The 18,257-nt window shown below is 38.1% G+C and overlaps 1 protein-coding gene across 1 annotated transcript; it reads left to right on the top strand.

The window, feature by feature from the left end:
* Positions 1 to 2,628: 2,628 nt before the first annotated feature.
* LOC143879900 (LIMR family protein At5g01460) lies at positions 2,629 to 17,574 on the top strand. Its single transcript, XM_077382564.1, has 14 exons — positions 2,629 to 3,149; positions 3,420 to 3,505; positions 4,750 to 4,868; positions 5,111 to 5,221; positions 5,337 to 5,435; positions 5,578 to 5,700; positions 10,088 to 10,150; positions 10,298 to 10,362; positions 13,770 to 13,879; positions 14,007 to 14,121; positions 14,208 to 14,273; positions 16,276 to 16,386; positions 16,992 to 17,058; positions 17,149 to 17,574. Exons 1-14 carry the CDS (start codon positions 2,800 to 2,802, stop codon positions 17,194 to 17,196), a joined length of 1,533 nt encoding a protein of 510 aa, XP_077238679.1. The 5' UTR covers positions 2,629 to 2,799; the 3' UTR covers positions 17,197 to 17,574.
* Positions 17,575 to 18,257: the final 683 nt, after the last annotated feature.

The following is an 18,257-nucleotide window of genomic DNA, read 5'->3' on the forward strand; positions in this document are numbered from 1 at the left end:
TATCATATCCAAGGTCATGTTCTTTGTTATGTTTAATAATCATGGTTAACAAAAAGGTTAACAAAAATTGAAGTAGTCAAAAATTAACTCAGTAAAAAAGTGGCCAAAAGCAAACTTACAGGGAAACTTGCCTTGTTCCACTTGCAAAACCAAGCATTGCATATTCATCATTTTTTCCCCCTTTCAACGACAGATAACTTTGTAGATCAATAAAATATAACTGAGTTACTTAATTTAGGAAAACCAATCTTTAAATTCAGGAGTTTAAGAAGGAAAATACCATGCAGAGTTAAACCAATGCGGGCAACAGAATTCAACTTTTCCGGAGGCTTCAATGCTCATGTAATCTTCGCCCTTGTTACTTACCATGTCCGGAGGTTACAAGGCTCCTGGCAGAAGATTACAAGGATGGACTATGAAGGTACAAATGTACAATTGTACAAACCACCTTCAATGCAAACGATAAAATGAGAAACTTATCAGATATTTGAAAATGAAGTTGGTAAATATGTATGTCATGTACTTTTCATTATAGCATGGATTTGAACAATGTGTGTTCCAATTAGTTGAAGCCATAATGGCACCCTCTGGTTGGATCATAATTATATGATACACAGTCAGTTCGATCTGCGTGTGGTCTACTGTTGGAAAATTTCCCAGTAAAAATTGGCCTAATTAGTTTGCCAAACCAGTTCATAGTTTCGTGGATGGTTATAGCTAAATGCAGAAGTTCAGAAGTTGATAAATTATCTTAACAATTATCCACCTTAGCAGAAATCAAAACCAGAATGAACTTTGTCCTCCCGGCACAAACTACATGCTGCTTAGAAACATGTTCTGCTGTCTGAATGGCTTACAGTTCAACTTCAGACACATGAGACAGGAATAGGAGAGTTGATGGTAACCACACACTACATAATTCAGTAAAAATCGATCAACTCAAATGTAATCCAAGCAATCCTCGTGTTGATAATCAGATCAATGGAAACTTTTCATAAACTGCTATTTCAGTCTCTCCACTGAAATTCAACCACGTAAATGATCCATCAAAGCTTGAATTGGATGTAAAGCCAAGGGTCATGGGCCGGAATTAAGAAAATAGGATCAAATCGAGATCTTGATCAAGTATATGCAATTAAGCATCATTGAGTTTCTGAATTTAGACTGCAGGATAGATGTTTGCAACAGGAAAGATAATATGAAAGGAAAACCCCAGACTAAGCTAGGGTACGAGAGAACGAATGATATGATAGGAAATTGAATCAAGACACTGGAGTCAGAAAGCTAGAAAGTTGAAATATATTGTGATATCAACATGATAATTACTCGATCAGAACTTTTTTGGTCTAAAAGGTGAGTGAAGTTGAAGCTTTATTTTGCCCACTACAGCATGATACTTCATTAATAAGATTGTGAGTTCTGGTGCAACACAATAATGGGTGAGATTTCTGTAATCAAAAGAAGAGGCTGGTGAGCTTTTAAACATGTAAATGTGTTTCAAAATGATCAAACCATGCAGATTTCTGTAATCAAAACCTGCTACAGTCTTGCATTCTACCATATACAGTTAGGCTCTAAAACTTATTGGGTCCGTTCTAAATGGTTAACAAGCCCAATCCATGAAACACTAACAGCTATCTTGGATGAGGCGAAGCGTGTTACTGGTGTATTTTTAGAGGTCCACAAGATGTATACCTCTCTTTGCTCCTTTTTTCCACAAGTTGCTGTCAAATTTCTAATTGAACTTGAAGCAATATAGAAAGGCATCCACGCTGTAGTAGAAAGCATATCCTCATTAAGGATTGAATAAGATTTCCAATTTGTGATCCGTATTGTTAACGAAAAGTTGATATCCATCCCATAGATTGCAAAACTTGCAAGAATCATATTAGCTCCCTTCTCTAGGGACTCAACTGGTGCAAGGCTATCACATATGTGTAGATAAGCTATCTACACACTAGCTTAAAATACAGTGGGGGCCACCTTATTTGGGTGATCCAAACCATTCATTTTTAAGGCCCTCACATAGATAGGGTGTCCACAAAAAATCAGATCCATAGGATCATCCTAACCATTCGAACTTTGGAGGCAAAAAATGAACTAATTTGTAAAGGTTTAAAGACATCCATTTTACCTCCACAAATCGTAGGGTTGGGATGATCCTATGGATATGATTTTTTGTAGACAACCTATCTATGTGAGGGCCTTTAAAATGGATGGCTTGGATCACCCAAACAATGTGGGCCCCCACTGTATTTTAAGCTAGTGTGTAGAGAACTCTCTACACATATGTGTAGGAACCGTTTTCTCATATATATATATATATATATATATATATATATATATATATATATATATATATATATATATGAGGAAAATCCCGCTAGTTGGTCGCACATTTAACCAACCTAAACCGTACATTAATGAGCATTGTTTCTGATCTCCTATAGCCCAAAAATCCCGCTAGTTGTACAACCCTAACGTCCAATAACGTATTTTTAACCGTCATGTTCGTTAGAATTTAATGAACTCAGTTCTTTTTTACAATCACTAGTGGGACCCACACGTGGACGGTCGAGATCCTCCAACGAACAGCTGTGCTTGTGCAATTATTAAAACACGGCAGTGGCAATATCAGTTAACAAATTAAACAAACTTCCGTTCTTCTTCTTCCTCGCTTTCTCTGTATCTCCGATATTATCAAAAGATGAGAAATCTTAAAGTTTTCCTCTCCTGAGACACAGAGAAAGAGAGAGAGAGAGATCGGCATTGGAATCTATACCCTGAGTGAGAGAAACAATGGGGGATTTCAATCTCGCTCTAGTGATCGTGGCAATAGTGGTATGCATTCTGGTGTTCTTCTTCAATCTCTATCTCCTAGTAAACTACCAGCATCCTGATGACATAAATCAAGCCTATTTTCCGAAGATCGTAGTAATTTTAGGGCTTTCAGTGGCCGCGATCTCGATCCTAATGCTCCCGGCTGACGTGGCCAACCGGCAGGCCTGCCGGAACGCCATCTACAATGGCGCCTGCAAATTGACCCTCCCCATGAAGGATCTCTGGCTCTCCATCTACATTTTCGACGCGATTCTCGTCTTCTTCTTCATCCCCTTCGCCATGTTCTACTACGAAGGCGATCAGGACAAGTAAGGAGTTTAATTTCTCTCCTCATCTCATTTTATGGTTCCTTCAATTTTATCTATGTCTTGTTAATTTTTGCCTTGGCTCTAAAATGAAACCCTGATCTAACTATTGGAAAAGAAACTGAAACCCTAATGGCTAGTTTCTACAATTTTATGTATATTTTGTTAATTGTTGCCTTGGCTCAAAAGTGAAACCCTAATCTAATTATTGAAAAAAATAAAAATAAATGAAACCCTAAAATGAGTAGTTGTTCTTGATAATGTTGTGGGCAGGAGCGTCGGGCAACGGATAAAGAGCGCGGTGATCTGGGTAGGGATGACTGCTGTTGTTTGTGCTCTCATTCTTGGCATCCTATACGGTTAGTTTGCTGCACTTTTTTTTTCTTTCTTGCAAATGGTTACGTGCGTAATTGGCCATAACACAAATAAACAAAGAAAAAGAGAGAAAAAGATGGGGAAAGAGGTTGATTCGAGGCAATGGGGCCTCTAACTGTTCAATTCGAGAGGAACCATGACTGTCCTAGAACATAAGTTTCTGTTTTGATTGCAAATTCTCTCCATTTTCATTAAGATATAACTGCATATAGGATTGCCATATCACTACCCTATTAACCTACTTACATGAAACATAAGCAATAACTAACACCAATATCCCTAAAACACATTCCCATGACTACATAATAACCACATTGCAACTATCCTTTAACACCATAATTATATGCACATATCATAGGAGTATTAGTTTCTTTGTTATTGGATAATTGTTCTTCTAAAAATGTCTTATGATGATTTCTTTGAAATGCATAAACTAGAGTTAGGTTGAAACAGATTATAGCTAATGGTAGATGCTGATTGTAATGACTGCAATTCGTTCACATTGGTTATCATACGTGTGCTTTTGGGAAGATTTGCGTCGGGGGATTGCATAATTTTGGGAAGGATACTTATTATGAATTGTACTTTTTGCGCTCGAACATATAAAACTGAGAATTAAGCTGGATTAGGTCGATTGCACTGCCAGGCAACTAATTTCTGCTGAAGAATTTCTTTCATTATTGGCATTACTGTGGAGACTGGAGAATTAAAGAAACTAGCTGGTGTGAGAAAGTAGAGGTTTGCTAGCATATATTTAACCAAGGCAGGGTTGTCTTCTCTTACCAACTCAAGTTAATTACTATTATGCAGTGTTTTCTTGGTAATTTAGGCATTTTTCTTGTGCATTATGTATATTAGGGTAGTCATGGTTTATCTTAATGATAATTTGTTCCATTATCTTAGTGATAATTAGTTGGATGAGTTACTTGTATAGCTATTATCAGTTCATTTTGTACCAAACTAAACTTGGATCCCTCCAATATCTTCTTTAGATGATATCATTGGGCTGATGGTTGTTCCTTTTTTTTCCTGTCTGTATTCCATTATGATATATTTCTGTTTTGCTTCTTGTCATTTATGCTGCTCAGGCTCAAGAAAGAGAATCAAGTGTTTCCACTACGAGCTTTAATCAGACCATTGAAGCACATTTTACCTAATTATGTCCTTTTTTATTCTAATTTTTTGTAACCCAATGTGTCGCTGATTGGTTCATGTTTGGCGGTATCAGGGCTTGTTGGAAAGGTGGACTTCACAGTTAGACATCTTTCTTCAATAGTAGAAAATTTCCCAAGTAGTTGGACACAATTTTCAAGTGCTCAACCATGTATTAGCAGCTCCAGCCATCAGGTTCTATCCCTGTATATTGTTCCATGAAATAGAAATAGGGTGTTTCTGAATGTTGTGGTAACATTTAAAGCACAACTTTTGATTCATGAGGCTAGTTTGTAGATAAAGCAATTTATGTTATATTGCCTATTTTCTCTCTTTCCTTGTTTCTTTGATTGGTTTCTTAAATTAGCGTGTTTTTCATTCATTATTCATATTCCCAATTGCTCTTTTTGGTTGACCATTGCTTTGTGCTTTTTCAGTGTGCTGCATACTTAGCAAGTGCTTCGTCTGAAACAGCTTGGACTATGCGAACCACCTTTCCAGAGTATGTGGTTGCTCTTGCTACGATTGTTGGATCAGTTCTTTTCTCTGTATGTTCTTTCACCATGAAACTTCAAGCTTCTATCGTAGTTATTTTCTGTTTGTATTGTACTTGCAATGTGAATATGAAGCTCTTAGCTGCTGTCTTTGTGATTTTCCGTCTAGATATTTGGAGGTGTTGGGATTGCCTGCCTGCCTTTGGGACTTATATTTTCATTTATTCGGCGTCCAAAGGCTGTCATTACTCGTTCACAGTATATCAAGGTACTCCCTTCAATCATCCACTATATAAGTGCATCAAGTTCATTTTTTTTCCTCCACACCCCCCCCCCCCCCCCCCCGATATTTACCAGTAGTTGTAATGGGTCGTGTTTGCTTATGGAGAATTGGCATTGGAATACTGCAGGAGGCAACTGAACTGGGGAAGAAAGCAAAAGAATTGAAGAAGGCAGCCGATGCACTTCATCAGGAAGAGAGAAGTGGTTCAAAGGGGAGGAAATGGCGCAAAAATGTTAAGGCAGTCGAAAAGGTAAATTTTTTAGCATTTGGATGTTCAGACTCACAGATCAGTGTCTGGCTGCATGCAATCTGCGAACCTATATTAGTCCTGTTCAGATTATGTTTTGTATGTCACCTCTTTATGGCTTGCAACGATGGTGCCTTTGTATTCTTTGGTTTATGAAGGTAGTGCCAATTGGCCCGTCTTTAAATACAGCTTTCTAGAAACCTTATGACTTGAAGCTTTTGCTACAGCTGCTTTCATTTATTATTCAGTTTGGAACCTAACTAAGCTCTCTCTCTCTCTCTCTCTCTCTCTCTCTCTCTCATGTTTCCCCTATTTAACAAAGCTTAAATGCTATTTATTATTGATGAACTTGTTTCTTCAACAAGAACTTGTTTCCTTTGACTGGTTTTCAAATTATGCATTCTAATCCATCCTGATGTGAATCTAGCTCTGATACCATAATTTGGATGGTTCTTTTCGCCTCGGTGAGTGAAACTCTGCCTGATCCACCAATGGAAAACTTGGAAATCTATTACCCCCTCCTTTTACCAAAAGATATGATTTGAAGTTGGAATGGGTCCTCTTCTTTATTCTAGTTGGAAAAAATGGTCTGGGAACTCTCCCCACCTGGCAGACTTCCCCACCCTCTACATGTAAGTTGTAAACCTTAGGGCCAATGTGGCAGAATACATGGATTGAAAAGGATCTTCTGTGACTGTCACCCCAGTCTTAATGCAAGGCCTTTCTATCCATGTTTCCAATGAATTTATATCCTTCTCTGCAGTACTCAGTTTTTTTTCTCCACGATAGATTCAACCCAACCAGTTTGGGACAAAGGCTTAGTTGAGTTGAGTTGAGTTGAGATAGATTCAAGATGAATTTATTTGGGCTTCTAACAGTTTGGGGCATTTCTTGGTTGTCTTAATGCAATTTGATTCCTAGGGTGGATTTTTACATTCCTTATATTTGGGACTCTAATCCTTCTTGTAGAGCGGATTTAACATGGAGAAGTAAAAGATTATAGGGATTGCGTTTCAGAATTGACAATACTCCAGAAGATTTTTATTTCTCCATGTTAAATTCAGAATCATAAAAGTTTGTTGATTTGAAGGATTGGGTATTCTGTGAATATCCTGATGAGACAACGAACCATCTCTTGATTCATCGCCCATTGACAACCTAGGTTCGGTCCCATTTCGTCTGGCAATTAAAATTCTCTGTTAGCTTAATTTATATCTCTTCTCCGCAACTCTTGGAATGGGTGACACCACCCCTTGGAGAAAATAAAGAAATAAATTTCTGTGGCACACCCTTTTCCCTTTTATTTGTTGGAAGGTTTGGAATGGAAGGAACTCTAGAATATTCAAGGACAAAGTAAATAACATCTATGAAGTTATAAATGATATAAAAATTGAGGTTTTGAAGAGGGGCACCAAAAACAAGCCACTTTAAAAATACCCCTTTGCGATCTCTCGTAAATGATTGGGAAGGTGTATTCTCCTCATTTCTGCATAATAAACGGCAGGATGTCTGGACCCCCTCCTCTCCTCTCTCTCTCTCTCTCTCTCTCTAAGTCTCATTTTTTTGGTTGGATCAGACTAAATTTTGATGGTAGTAACATGTTAACTGGTGATCCTCTTACCTCCAGATATGCTGTCTTTAGGAGGGCTATATCTGACCATACTGGTAAGATTATCTTTGCTTATGCAAGTTCTTTTGGCAATGATCATGCGATTGATGCAGAAGTCAAAGCTGCACGGTTCGGACTTCGTAAATCAATTGTAAGGGGCTCCGATACAGCGGTTTTCTGTGCCTAGGTCTTCGAATGAGTCAACTTTATCGTCTGACTATTGACTGTAGCTGGACTGATAGATACAGTGGAGGATGGGTGCTTAGTCCTCTTCCAATGGCGGGGACCGCTGGATTCCTCTTCAGGAGAGTCCTCCCGTACTTGTTCTTCTGTGGCGAGGGCCTTCGTTTCCAACGGCAGATGTTGTAGGACTAGAGTCAGGTGCATTAAGGAGTTTGGTTGTCCTAGAATTTGGGTGAAAAGTGATTCTTTGATCACCATAAAGTGGATCAGGAAACAAGTGAGCACTCCGTGGAGACTCCAATGCTCATTTCATGAAATTGAGACCATTGGCTGAGATTTGCATTGCTCATATTTATCATTATCATTATCATTATTATTATTATCACGAAGCTTATTCCAAATGTGATATGCTGTGCTAACTTTGGCACTCATTGTGTTGATGTAACAACCTAGGGTGAGATGCTGGATTTATGATTCTTTTCTGTTTTTTCTTTTGATTTTCCTTCTCTTATTGTAGTGGCCGTTGTTACATATTTCCTTTTAGTGATAATTTACTTTTCAATAAAAAATAAACATAAATATAAAGAAAGGAGAAGAAAATCTGGGTCCAGAGGGAGGCCAAATGCTGCGGATATTGGCATGACATCAGTCTGACACATGATGGCATCAGCAGTTGATCCCTCATGGTCAGAGTGCCAAGAGATTCTCCGTACCTTGCGGCTTTTCACTGCTGATTTTTATCCTGATTTTCCTGATTTTCTCGAATGGTTTGAAAGGGTTTTAAGAGGTCCCTAGCTGGAAGACTGGTACGGCAATACAGTCTGCTACACCGTGAAAGTGGAATTAGATATATTTGGAGAATGAATCAAGGAAAATTGGAATCTTAGGTGAGGTCAGACATTAAATAAGGAATCCAAGTTTGGATTGGAGTTTAAAAGTGTAAAATTAGCGCTGTTGGTCCATTGTAACACATGAATTGCTTGAATAAAAATTTTCTTTTCTGCTGGAATTTCCATACTTTAAGTGGTATTCGCTTTCTTCTAGTTTATTTCCTTTTTCAGCTTAGCTTGTGCAGGACCTTTTTCTAAAGCTCAACTAACAGCAAGAGGACTTTCAGTGCTTTCTCCGAAAATTTTGAGATTTCTAATTTCTCAGAAAATTCAGGCAGCACTGAAATATCCTGGAATAATAATGGCAGTTCATGTATGGTTACACTGCTCTTGATTTCATTCTCTGTGTGGAAGATTCATCTGTGTGACTTTTGAATTTCCAAAAGACTGAATTTGAACTTATGAAATTCCAAAAGACTGAATTTGAGTATATTGAAATTTCCAAAAGGTGAATATTCTGGGTTCGATGTCTGCTGAAGTTTTCACATAACTGAAATTTTCAGAACCGAATTCCAACAAGTTCTGAATTTCCTTGCATAAAGATCAATATGTAGTAACTATAATTTTCAGATAAAAGGTCTACTTGCATCGTTATATACACCTTGCAATTTTTATGATGAGTCCCCAACTATAATTATATGTAAAAAACAAAGTCCCTTTTTTGGGCTTGATGGTTTGTTTTCTCAACCCAGATTCTATGCACTAGTCTGGTAAGATTCACATCTCCTTCAAGATGAAATTTGTGTCTCTCGGGGAATATTGAGTTTTCAAGCCCTGGAAATACACTTTTGTATGGGAAAGCCTGAATGGAAGACATCTTCGATGAGACCACCTTGGATGATATTTCACTCCATGTTATCATGATCAATTATATATCTGGTCTTCCACTCACCGATGCTGCATGGGCATCAAGTGTCGGAATCTGACATGTGTATCAAGTGTTGAATTTGGAAAAACATAAAAAATGATTCACAGATTCGGTTATGTATGTGCATATTAATCAATTTTAAGAATTGAATACATGTACATAATAAAATGGATATAAGAGGTTATATATTAAGAGTTTTAATAGCATAGATAAATATAACGTTTTATTTCTATAAAAAACTTACTATTAGGATGTTTACAATTCAAAACCCATTGTAAATGGAAATTTGTGTTAGTATAGTTAAAAAAAAAGATAAAATGAATCTAGAAGTTTCATAGCCTTGAGTGTTGGAATCTGACATGTCTCTGACACATTCACTTTGTCCGTTCAGAAGAATCACTGAAACATAGGCACTCACCCTGGTGCTGACCTCTTTACCTGACTTTCTGTCTGGGAATCTGACACGTGTCCATTCAGAAGAATCAATAAAACATAGGCACTCACCCCGTTGCTTACCTCTTTACCTGACTTTCTGTCTGGTTTAACATTTCCTTGCTGCAATGAATCCTTGTTACCAGTTTTCTGGGACTTAATTTAGCCAAAATATGGCCTTCATGAGTGCTGCTGTTATTATTGGAATGAATGGTAGTATGTTAGAAGTATTTTACATCTATCAAACCTTCTTTGGTACAATTGTAAGTTTTCGTTGCCATTTGGTTGACATGGTTTCTCTGTATGCCAGGTTAGTGTTTCCATTTGGTAGACATGGTTTCTCTTTATATCTGGTTGTTTCGACAACGGTTGTGTAGAAATTTATCGCATGCTGGCTTAACCCTGCAGGAATTGCTTCTCTTGGAAGAAGATGTGAAGGCTTTGGAGGAGATGTATCCACAAGGAGAAAAGGTGATTGCTTTATTATGTATGACATACGAACCTGATTGGCATTCAATCTTGTTTTTTTATTATGTATGACATACTAACCTGATTGGCATTCAATCTTGTTTATTTATTATTTGTTCTGCTTCTGATACTTCTTCATAATTTATCCAGGCAGAGGCTTCTTGGGCTTTCACTGTTCTTGGCTACTTGGCAAAACTAGTTCTGGGGGTTGTAGGGTAAGAGTCCAACCACTAGATTTTGCGACTGATGTCTAAATTTTGACTTCTCTAGATGGCATTAAGCTTTGTTTTTTCATTGTTGCTGCTTCTACCCAAATTATGGATTGGTGGTTGAAATTGAAATTGATATTTATTAAAGGACTTAGTTTTTTTTTGTGTGCATTCTGTCGGTGTGGAAGGCTATTAAATGAATCACATGAGGATTTCCAGACTTCAAGAACTATAAAATTCATTATTAAGTATTAGCACAAGGGGAACAGGTGAGAAATGAGAACATCTTGTCTGTTTGATGGACAATGTTGAGTGGTGCTTGTACGACCCTTCATTGATTGGGGATAATTAAGAGATCTCTTATCATCCAAAAAAATAATAATAATAATAATTAAGAGATCTCTCAAGTTGCTTCTTCGAAACCATACCCCATCTAGTGATTCTTCATTTACCCTTCAATTAGTTTAACTAGGATCTTCTTCTGCATTCTTTGATGGTTGGGGCCCTCTCCTTACCCTTCCAAATGGACAGCAATGAGATCTTTGAGATGCTTTGCTATTACAGTTTTGTCTTTGTAAGTTTTGAATTATTTAATCCCACAGATGGGATTGAACTAAAAGAACCCAATCACCTTGTCTGGATTTTCGAATCGAAGTGTTCATTCTTTTCAAGAGAAAGTACATGGATGAGCTACGAGGATACTGTCTATGATCCCTTAGTCACGGGGAGCGAATTGTTTCTTTTTTGCTAGTGGAACATTAAGTTTGACCTATGATACCTAGTTACAGACACAAACTCAGACATGGGCACAAGAATGGAGATACGGCTTGGCATTTTCCAAAGTGTATTACACAGATATGGGTACAAGTACAGCATGCTATGAGATAAGAACTTTATGACCTCATAATTCTTTTCTAAAGATATCATGTCGGGTGATTAAATTTTAATGCTTTTTGTGACCTTTTCATCAAAAGAAACTTCATCCAGAACCCATGGAACGATGAATTTTAATTCTTGCTATGGTTGTTCCTTCAAAAACATCTTTATCCAACCATAAATTTTAACTATCCCAAATATTTGTCTTCTTCCAAATTCTCTGAAATAAAGCAATGGACCGACCACAAAATAAAATTAACACCAAATGGTTTCATAAATTGCACTTACGAGAGAAACTACAGGGAGGTCAAGAGAGGATTTCAGGGCGATGGTCATTAAACCCCTTTACGATAATCATTAATGGAAGCCCTAGGGGATATTTCCCAAGTTAGACAGGTTTAAGACAGGGAGATCAACTGCCACCTTTTGTTTTTACGATAGTTGGAGAAGCCTTAAGCAGAATGCAGGTGAAAGTGGAGGAATCAAGGTTGATTGAAGGGTCAACTTTCGAGGTTTGGGGGTCATATCCCATCTTCAATTTGATGATGATACAATTGTTTTCTTTAAAGCTATCATGGAGCAAGTTCATAACCATTCAAAAAAAAAAAGTTCATAACCTTCATGTAATTTTGAGATGATTTGAAGTGGTTTCTTGCTTGAAAATCAACTTGGGAAAAGGCTCAATGGTGCTTTGTGGATCAGAGTCTTCTACAAAGCTTGGCTGATGTTTTGGGTTGTTTGACTTCATCCCTACCGCTCATGTACATTGGCATGCCATTAGGTTTAGGTACTCCTCCGGCTTCATTATCAAATCCGATTATTGAGAGGATGGAGAAAAAGCAAGATGGAAAAAATCCTTCCTCTCTTTTAGGGGACACATATTCCTAATAAAAGCGTCCCTTTCCAATCTTTCAATGTACTTCATGTCTGTATTTAAGATCCCATCAGTTGTTGCAAAGAAGTTTGAAAACCTTCAAAAGGACTTTCTTTGAGAAGGCAAGGAAGAAGACAAAAAAGTGAAACACTTGGTGAATTGGACTCAAGATTGTATGGCAAAGTTAGGAGGCTTTGGGATTGGAAATTTAATCAGAAGGAATAATGCTCTTTTGGGGAAATGGCTTTGACTCTTTGGTGCTGAAAAGAATGCTCTTTGGAGGAAAATTATTAAAGTTATGGGGAGACGAGGGAAGGATGGGAGGAAAGAAGAGTTGGTAGAGGTCGAGGCTTGGAGGCGTGGAGGTCCATTTTCTCTATTTCTGACATCTTTGTCCAGGGAATTATATTTAGGGCAGGGAATGGAAAGAGTGAGCTTTTGGAATGACATGTGGCTAGGTATTGCTCTGTTATCCCATGAATTCGTGATCCTCGTTAGGACTGTAAGAAATAGATATGTGAGGGTGTTAGTGTGTTTCTTAAGTTGAACTTTGATGGTTCTAGCTTATGTCATGACATCTTGGTAAGATAATCATTTTTGAGTCCCATTGTGATTGAGGTAGCTATTTCTAGTACGAAAGAAGTATCCGTGCTTAGGAAAACCATCCTGCTTGTTGATTGTGCTTCCCTCAACGTGATTGTTGAAGGTGATTCACTTAGTCTCGTCGGGTAAAAGAGGGAGATTTGTGGATGTGATGGAGGAGATTTTAGATCATAATGAGGTCATATGCCTGCTTTCAGCACACCTACAGCTCATCTAACGGGGATGCTGATGATCTCGCCGGTGGTGGCTCCAAGTGGAGTGTCCATAGAGGATCTCATAGTTAGTCACCAGTGTGAAACAACGAGGTACTCCAAAAGCTTAAGCCGTTGAAGAAGGCGTTATTTAATCTTTTATACTTGAACACTCCACTTATGTGTGGCCCCTCTTTTTAGTGTTGGCTTACACGTGGCACATACGGCCCCTCGTTTGGGTTGGCCATTACATGTGGATTGTTTTTAATACCAAGGAGCTTTGAACCCAAGCCATTGCTCTGATGCGTTATTTAATCTTCTATACTTTAACAGCCAGTATCCATTTGGAGACCCTCCTTGATTTTCTCTTTGCTGTTTTTTTCCTGCTTTTATTGACTGGCTGGTTCATAACCATTAAAAAAGGGCCTCGTAAACCACCCATCTATCAACTCTGCCACCTCGATCAAAGTTGATATATAAAAGCTTTTTGGTAATTTTCGGTGAATTATGATTTCTATACTTTGTTCCTTTTTCTTAACACAATATCTACATCGCCTTCCATTTAAAGGAGAGAGTTAAGAAACCAGTAGAGTTATTGTAGTATTATGTGGAGCTATCTCCATTTTTATCAATTTCAATTTTTTTTAATTTTTTTTTATGCTTGTGATATGTTTTCCTTTGTAATGTTATACTCTTTCAGGATTTTCATATAATAACTGTATCTATTCAGTCATCATCTTTCCTGAGTTTTTTTCTTTCATTTTTTTGAGCAATTCCTTAGCTGTCTAAATGAATATCTGAGGCTGATTTTTTTTGCTGAACAAGGATGTTAACTGTAATCTATTTTGGGTTCCATTTTCGCTTTCCAGGTTGGTTGTTTCAGTGGCTTGGGTTGCACATATTGTTATATATTTGTTGATCGATCCTCCTCTATCCCCTTTCCTGAATGAGGTTTTCATTAAACTGGATAACATATGGGGTACGTGATGAGAAGATACTTTGATTTTTTTTTTCTTTGTGATGAGAAAATACTTTGATATTTTTTTTTCTTTACCTATTTCCTTGGGAATTCTGTATCTGACTTGTAGATTGTGTTACCTAAACAGGCCTTCTAGGTACTGCCGCATTTGCCTTCTTCTGCTTCTACCTTTTGCTCGCCGTGATTGCAGGGGCGATGATGCTCGGTCTGAAATTAGTTTTCATAACTATTCATCCAATGAAGTATTGAACCCTTCCACATTTATTCCCCTTTTTTAATCACTGAAATATGTTGTGATTGTCTCTCAACAAAACCAATTTATTTCCAGGTGGGGAGGGACTCTCATGAACTCTTTCCTTTTCAATGTGGGACTCATTCTTCTTTGCTCCATCAGGTCTGTACTCTTTTTTTTTCTTCGAAAATTGACAATTTCATTGATACTATGAAGATTACATTGGGGACCAGGGGTCCCTACTTGCATTACATAGAATCAATTAAGGGTGGTTAGGAGCATGCTCCTAGACCAATAAAAAGCCAAAAAATGATCTTCTGGGTCAACCACTACAACGAATTCTACACTTCCATGTTTTGCTACTCTGCCGAATACCGATTTTACTTCCCTTTCGAATTCTTCATCTACTACCGCAGCTGAAAAATGCCGTCACCATTCCCCCTTCATTTCCTTTACATTGCACAATGGTCTCGTTTGAAAGTGCAATATTTGTGTACCCCATCAAATCATAGTTGTTACCTGCCACGTCACTCATACTGCTCCACCACTTTCTAGCTGGCTAATTCAATTTTTAAAAATTCCGCTTAAAGGCCTAAAGCTATTGTGCGCCTCTAACCGTGCACGATAGCCAAATCCATCGAATCCGATCATCGGCGGCCTCCACCTTGCGCCACCGCTTGTTCTGGCTGATCCCCCTTAAACCACCAAGCCAAAAATCCTAATCTAACCATAGATACCACCATTTTTACCCTAATTTCTTCCCCTTCAGCTTCACCAGAACCTAAAAACCTAATCCTACCATTATTTTCACCTAATCCTAGAGCCCACCATTGGTCACCCTGATCCTACCCTTTTAGCCCCAACCTTGCACTTCGATCAAACCCCATATTTACCCTCCACATCCAACCTCATCCTTTTTTCCCCCGAATCCGACCACCCTTTTTCACACTCCTGCCACGTGCACCACTTCTGACAACTCGTCATCTCACTTTCTTCATCCACCCAACCCAGATCCGATCATTTCCCCAATAAATCCGGCCCACTCGGACCCAGATCCGGCCATTTCGCACCTTCAGCCATCATTGTTGCATCCCCTGCGAGATCTGCCCAACTCTGGGTATCATCCGGCCACTAGCACCTCCCTTACCCATCAAGAGAGAGAAAGGGAAAGGTCAAGAAATAGGAAAGATAGATCTAAGAGAAAAAGAGACCAGAAAGGAAAAAAGAGGGGGGAGAAGAAAAAACAAAAATAGAGAGAACATGAAGAGGTCAGAAAAGTGAAAGAAAAGAAGATAGGAGAAAAAGAGATAACAGGAAAGGAGCGAGGGAGATCGATTGAAGAGAGAACGATCAGCGAGAGATGGGGGAGAAAAAGAAGAGAGGGAGAGACAGAAGAGATGAGAGAGAGAGACGAAATAAGGAAGAGAGAGAGACGGGAGAAAGAGATGAGATAGGGAAGAGAGAGAGAGAGAGAGACGAAATAAGGAAAAGAGAGAGAGAGAGAGAGAGACGAAATAGGGAAGAGAGAGAGAGAGAGAGACGAAATAGGGAAGAGAGACGAAATAGGGAAGAAAACGCCTCTCTCACTAGGGTTTCCATCGACCTAGGGAGGGAGTTCCAAAATCGCCTAAAAAATCGCCTTCTTTTTCTCAGAGTTTTTCTTTCGCCTGCTCCCCAGCTAAAATTCTTCCAAATTCCTTATAGGTCTGTACTTTTGATTATGTATTTGTTTTTATTTTGGCATTTAAACTACCCGAGACTTTCACCATTTGGTACGAACATGGAACTAGCTGATTCTTTTATTTATTTTTTCAAAGCTTGACAGTAAATCACGACTAACAGTTGTAACTTAATGTCAAAAGATAAATGGTTAATTATTCATCAAAATATCAGAACATGATGGGTTGCTAGAATTGTAACTGAAACTAAACTCAAGCCATTCATGTGCCTATAGACAGAACTTTTGTATGAACCAGAAAAATTTAGGATTTCTCTTTTACATTCTTTTGAAAATTTGAAGCGAATATAAACGGACACAATCATTTTTTTTTTCAAAATTTTAAGCATAGTAATTTGTTTGTTCATGCATTTCATCATGGGTTTTTAAGGCTCAAACCTTTGTTGCTATTACGACGTGGCGATGGTTTTTCTTCCATTTTTGCAGTGTGATTCAGTTCTGTGCCACAGCATTTGCTTACTATGCACAAGCAACAGCAGCTCAAGAAATTTTTGGCCACACATTGCAGTCTCTTCGTGGAATCAAGTATCTGTACAAGTAAGTTACAACTGGCCTGCATAACCTATGAATCGTGAACATGGTTTTAAATTTCGGACGAATACACCGAAATTGCCACCGAAATTTCCCCTGAAATTTCGTTTTCGGCTGAGGCCAAAACCGAAATTTTAAACCTTGATCGTGAATACTGCATCGGTTGATAAACCAATTTTCTTGCTCACCCCTTTGATAAAGGGAAATGATATATCCGCCCCTTTTGATCACCAGGAACACCCCTGTCAGTGTATGAGTGACTAAAGAGGGGCTGTTGTACTTATGTCAGAAGAATTCAATGCCCCTGATTGCCACAAACACTGACAGGGGGTGTTCCTAGTGATCAAAAGGGGCGGATATATCACTTCCTTTGATAAACTCTGACAATTAAGTACAATCTACAGTATTCACCTTTATTGTTAGCTGGGGCATTTATTGATGATTATTTGGTCTTTTTATTCCAAAAACTTTTCTCTGGCTCAAATACTCCCCATTTCTCTCCACAATAGAATGTAAAGAGAACAGTGAGTGGCAGAATGATATCACCACAGTAGCTTCCAGACACTTTATTTGGCACTGATTGGATGGCATTGTAACTATGTTGTTTACAGGTATAATGTGTTTCAGATTGCATTTGTTGTCTTAGCAGGGCTCACGTTTGTGTACTATGTAGCATTTGTAAGTTCTATGCTTCTATGTTCTTCCATATATCAGGAGTTCGAAGAATCTTGTCTTATTATTTGGGATTTCATCCATCTTTTTGTTCAGGGATGGAGAAAGAGAAAACCAACTGGCAGATTTCAGCTTTCTACTTAATCACTTGCTCAGGGAGCGTGGGATCCCTTGTCTTTTATTTTCAAACGTTTTTTCAGATTTGGATGTGTGGTCAGATCTTGTTTTCTTGTTTTTATACCGAGAAGCACCAAAGATCATGTCGAAAGTAAAATGGTTGCTGTTGATTCACAAAGACCCCACTTCCAGAAAAATCGAAAAAATCCATGTAGGACCAATCTCTGTGACAAAAGTTGGAAAGGATTGTGTGTGGTTATGGGGATTTCTTATTATAGTGTTCTTTTGTTTTCCTTCATGAGTTTTATTTCAAGGTCATGTGATTCCGGCAAGAGGATGTAGAACTGAAACTAGACAACCGTTGTTGTATTTTGAACCTTTTGGATACAGAGTTTGTTCTTCACACGTGCGGCTTTTCCACTTTGTTGGAGTGAGAGATATTGCCTTTAATACGTTTGTTTGTATTCTTATAATGCATAGTAATATGTAAATCTGTATTCACTTGTTGGTGAGTGAGTGGGAGCAAACTGAGATAAATGGAAAGAAATGGTTTCAATTTGTTTGCTTAAAGCTAGTTGTTTTGTTTTAATTGGGCGTAAAATGGAAAGGAGTTCCCCTTTCCAAAAAATGGATTTGAGTTCCACATTTCTAAAGAGAGAGACGTAAAAGGCTTAATGAACGGCTCCTTCATCAGTTGTGTAATTCGCTCTAGGCTATTTCATCTCAGTTTCACTAGAAATGCAGCAAGTTGCACAGCATGCAGACTGAACTACAAGCATATTTGAACTGATTACAAAATAGGCAAACAAGATTGCTGTTGGGTAATTATTGGGAGTTTTTTGGCATGAATATTGAAGTTTTTGGGATCATGATTTGGATTGTTTTGATAGGGCATAGTTGTTACTCTGGAGAAGAGTGACAAACAGAAACAGGAGACTGGAAATTGTTCAGCCATCCAATTTCCAGATTCCCAAACAGTACCCCTGAACATGCCCAATGACTTTCACCAAATCATCAATAGCATCGCTCATTTAATGAAAGTAATAGCAAGTTATCAGGCATTATCTGTATCGAAAGCCTTATTTATG

This window comes from Tasmannia lanceolata, unplaced genomic scaffold (assembly GCF_043159265.1).
Source record: "Tasmannia lanceolata isolate RefF3 unplaced genomic scaffold, GAP_Taslan_0.1 ptg000006l, whole genome shotgun sequence".
NCBI classification, from domain to species: domain Eukaryota; kingdom Viridiplantae; phylum Streptophyta; class Magnoliopsida; order Canellales; family Winteraceae; genus Tasmannia; species Tasmannia lanceolata.

What these genes read in the sequence shown, in the direction of transcription:
- LOC143879900 (XM_077382564.1), top strand. Translation starts at nt 2,800, where the DNA reads ATGGGGGATTTCAATCTCGCTCTAGTGATCGTGGCAATAGTGGTATGC. An exon ending in CTCGTTCACAGTATATCAAG is followed by an intron (nt 5,436 to 5,577) that starts GTACTCCCTTCA and finishes GGAATACTGCAG; the next exon opens with GAGGCAACTGAACTGGGGAA. An exon ending in ATTCTTCTTTGCTCCATCAG is followed by an intron (nt 14,274 to 16,275) that starts GTCTGTACTCTT and finishes CCATTTTTGCAG; the next exon opens with TGTGATTCAGTTCTGTGCCA.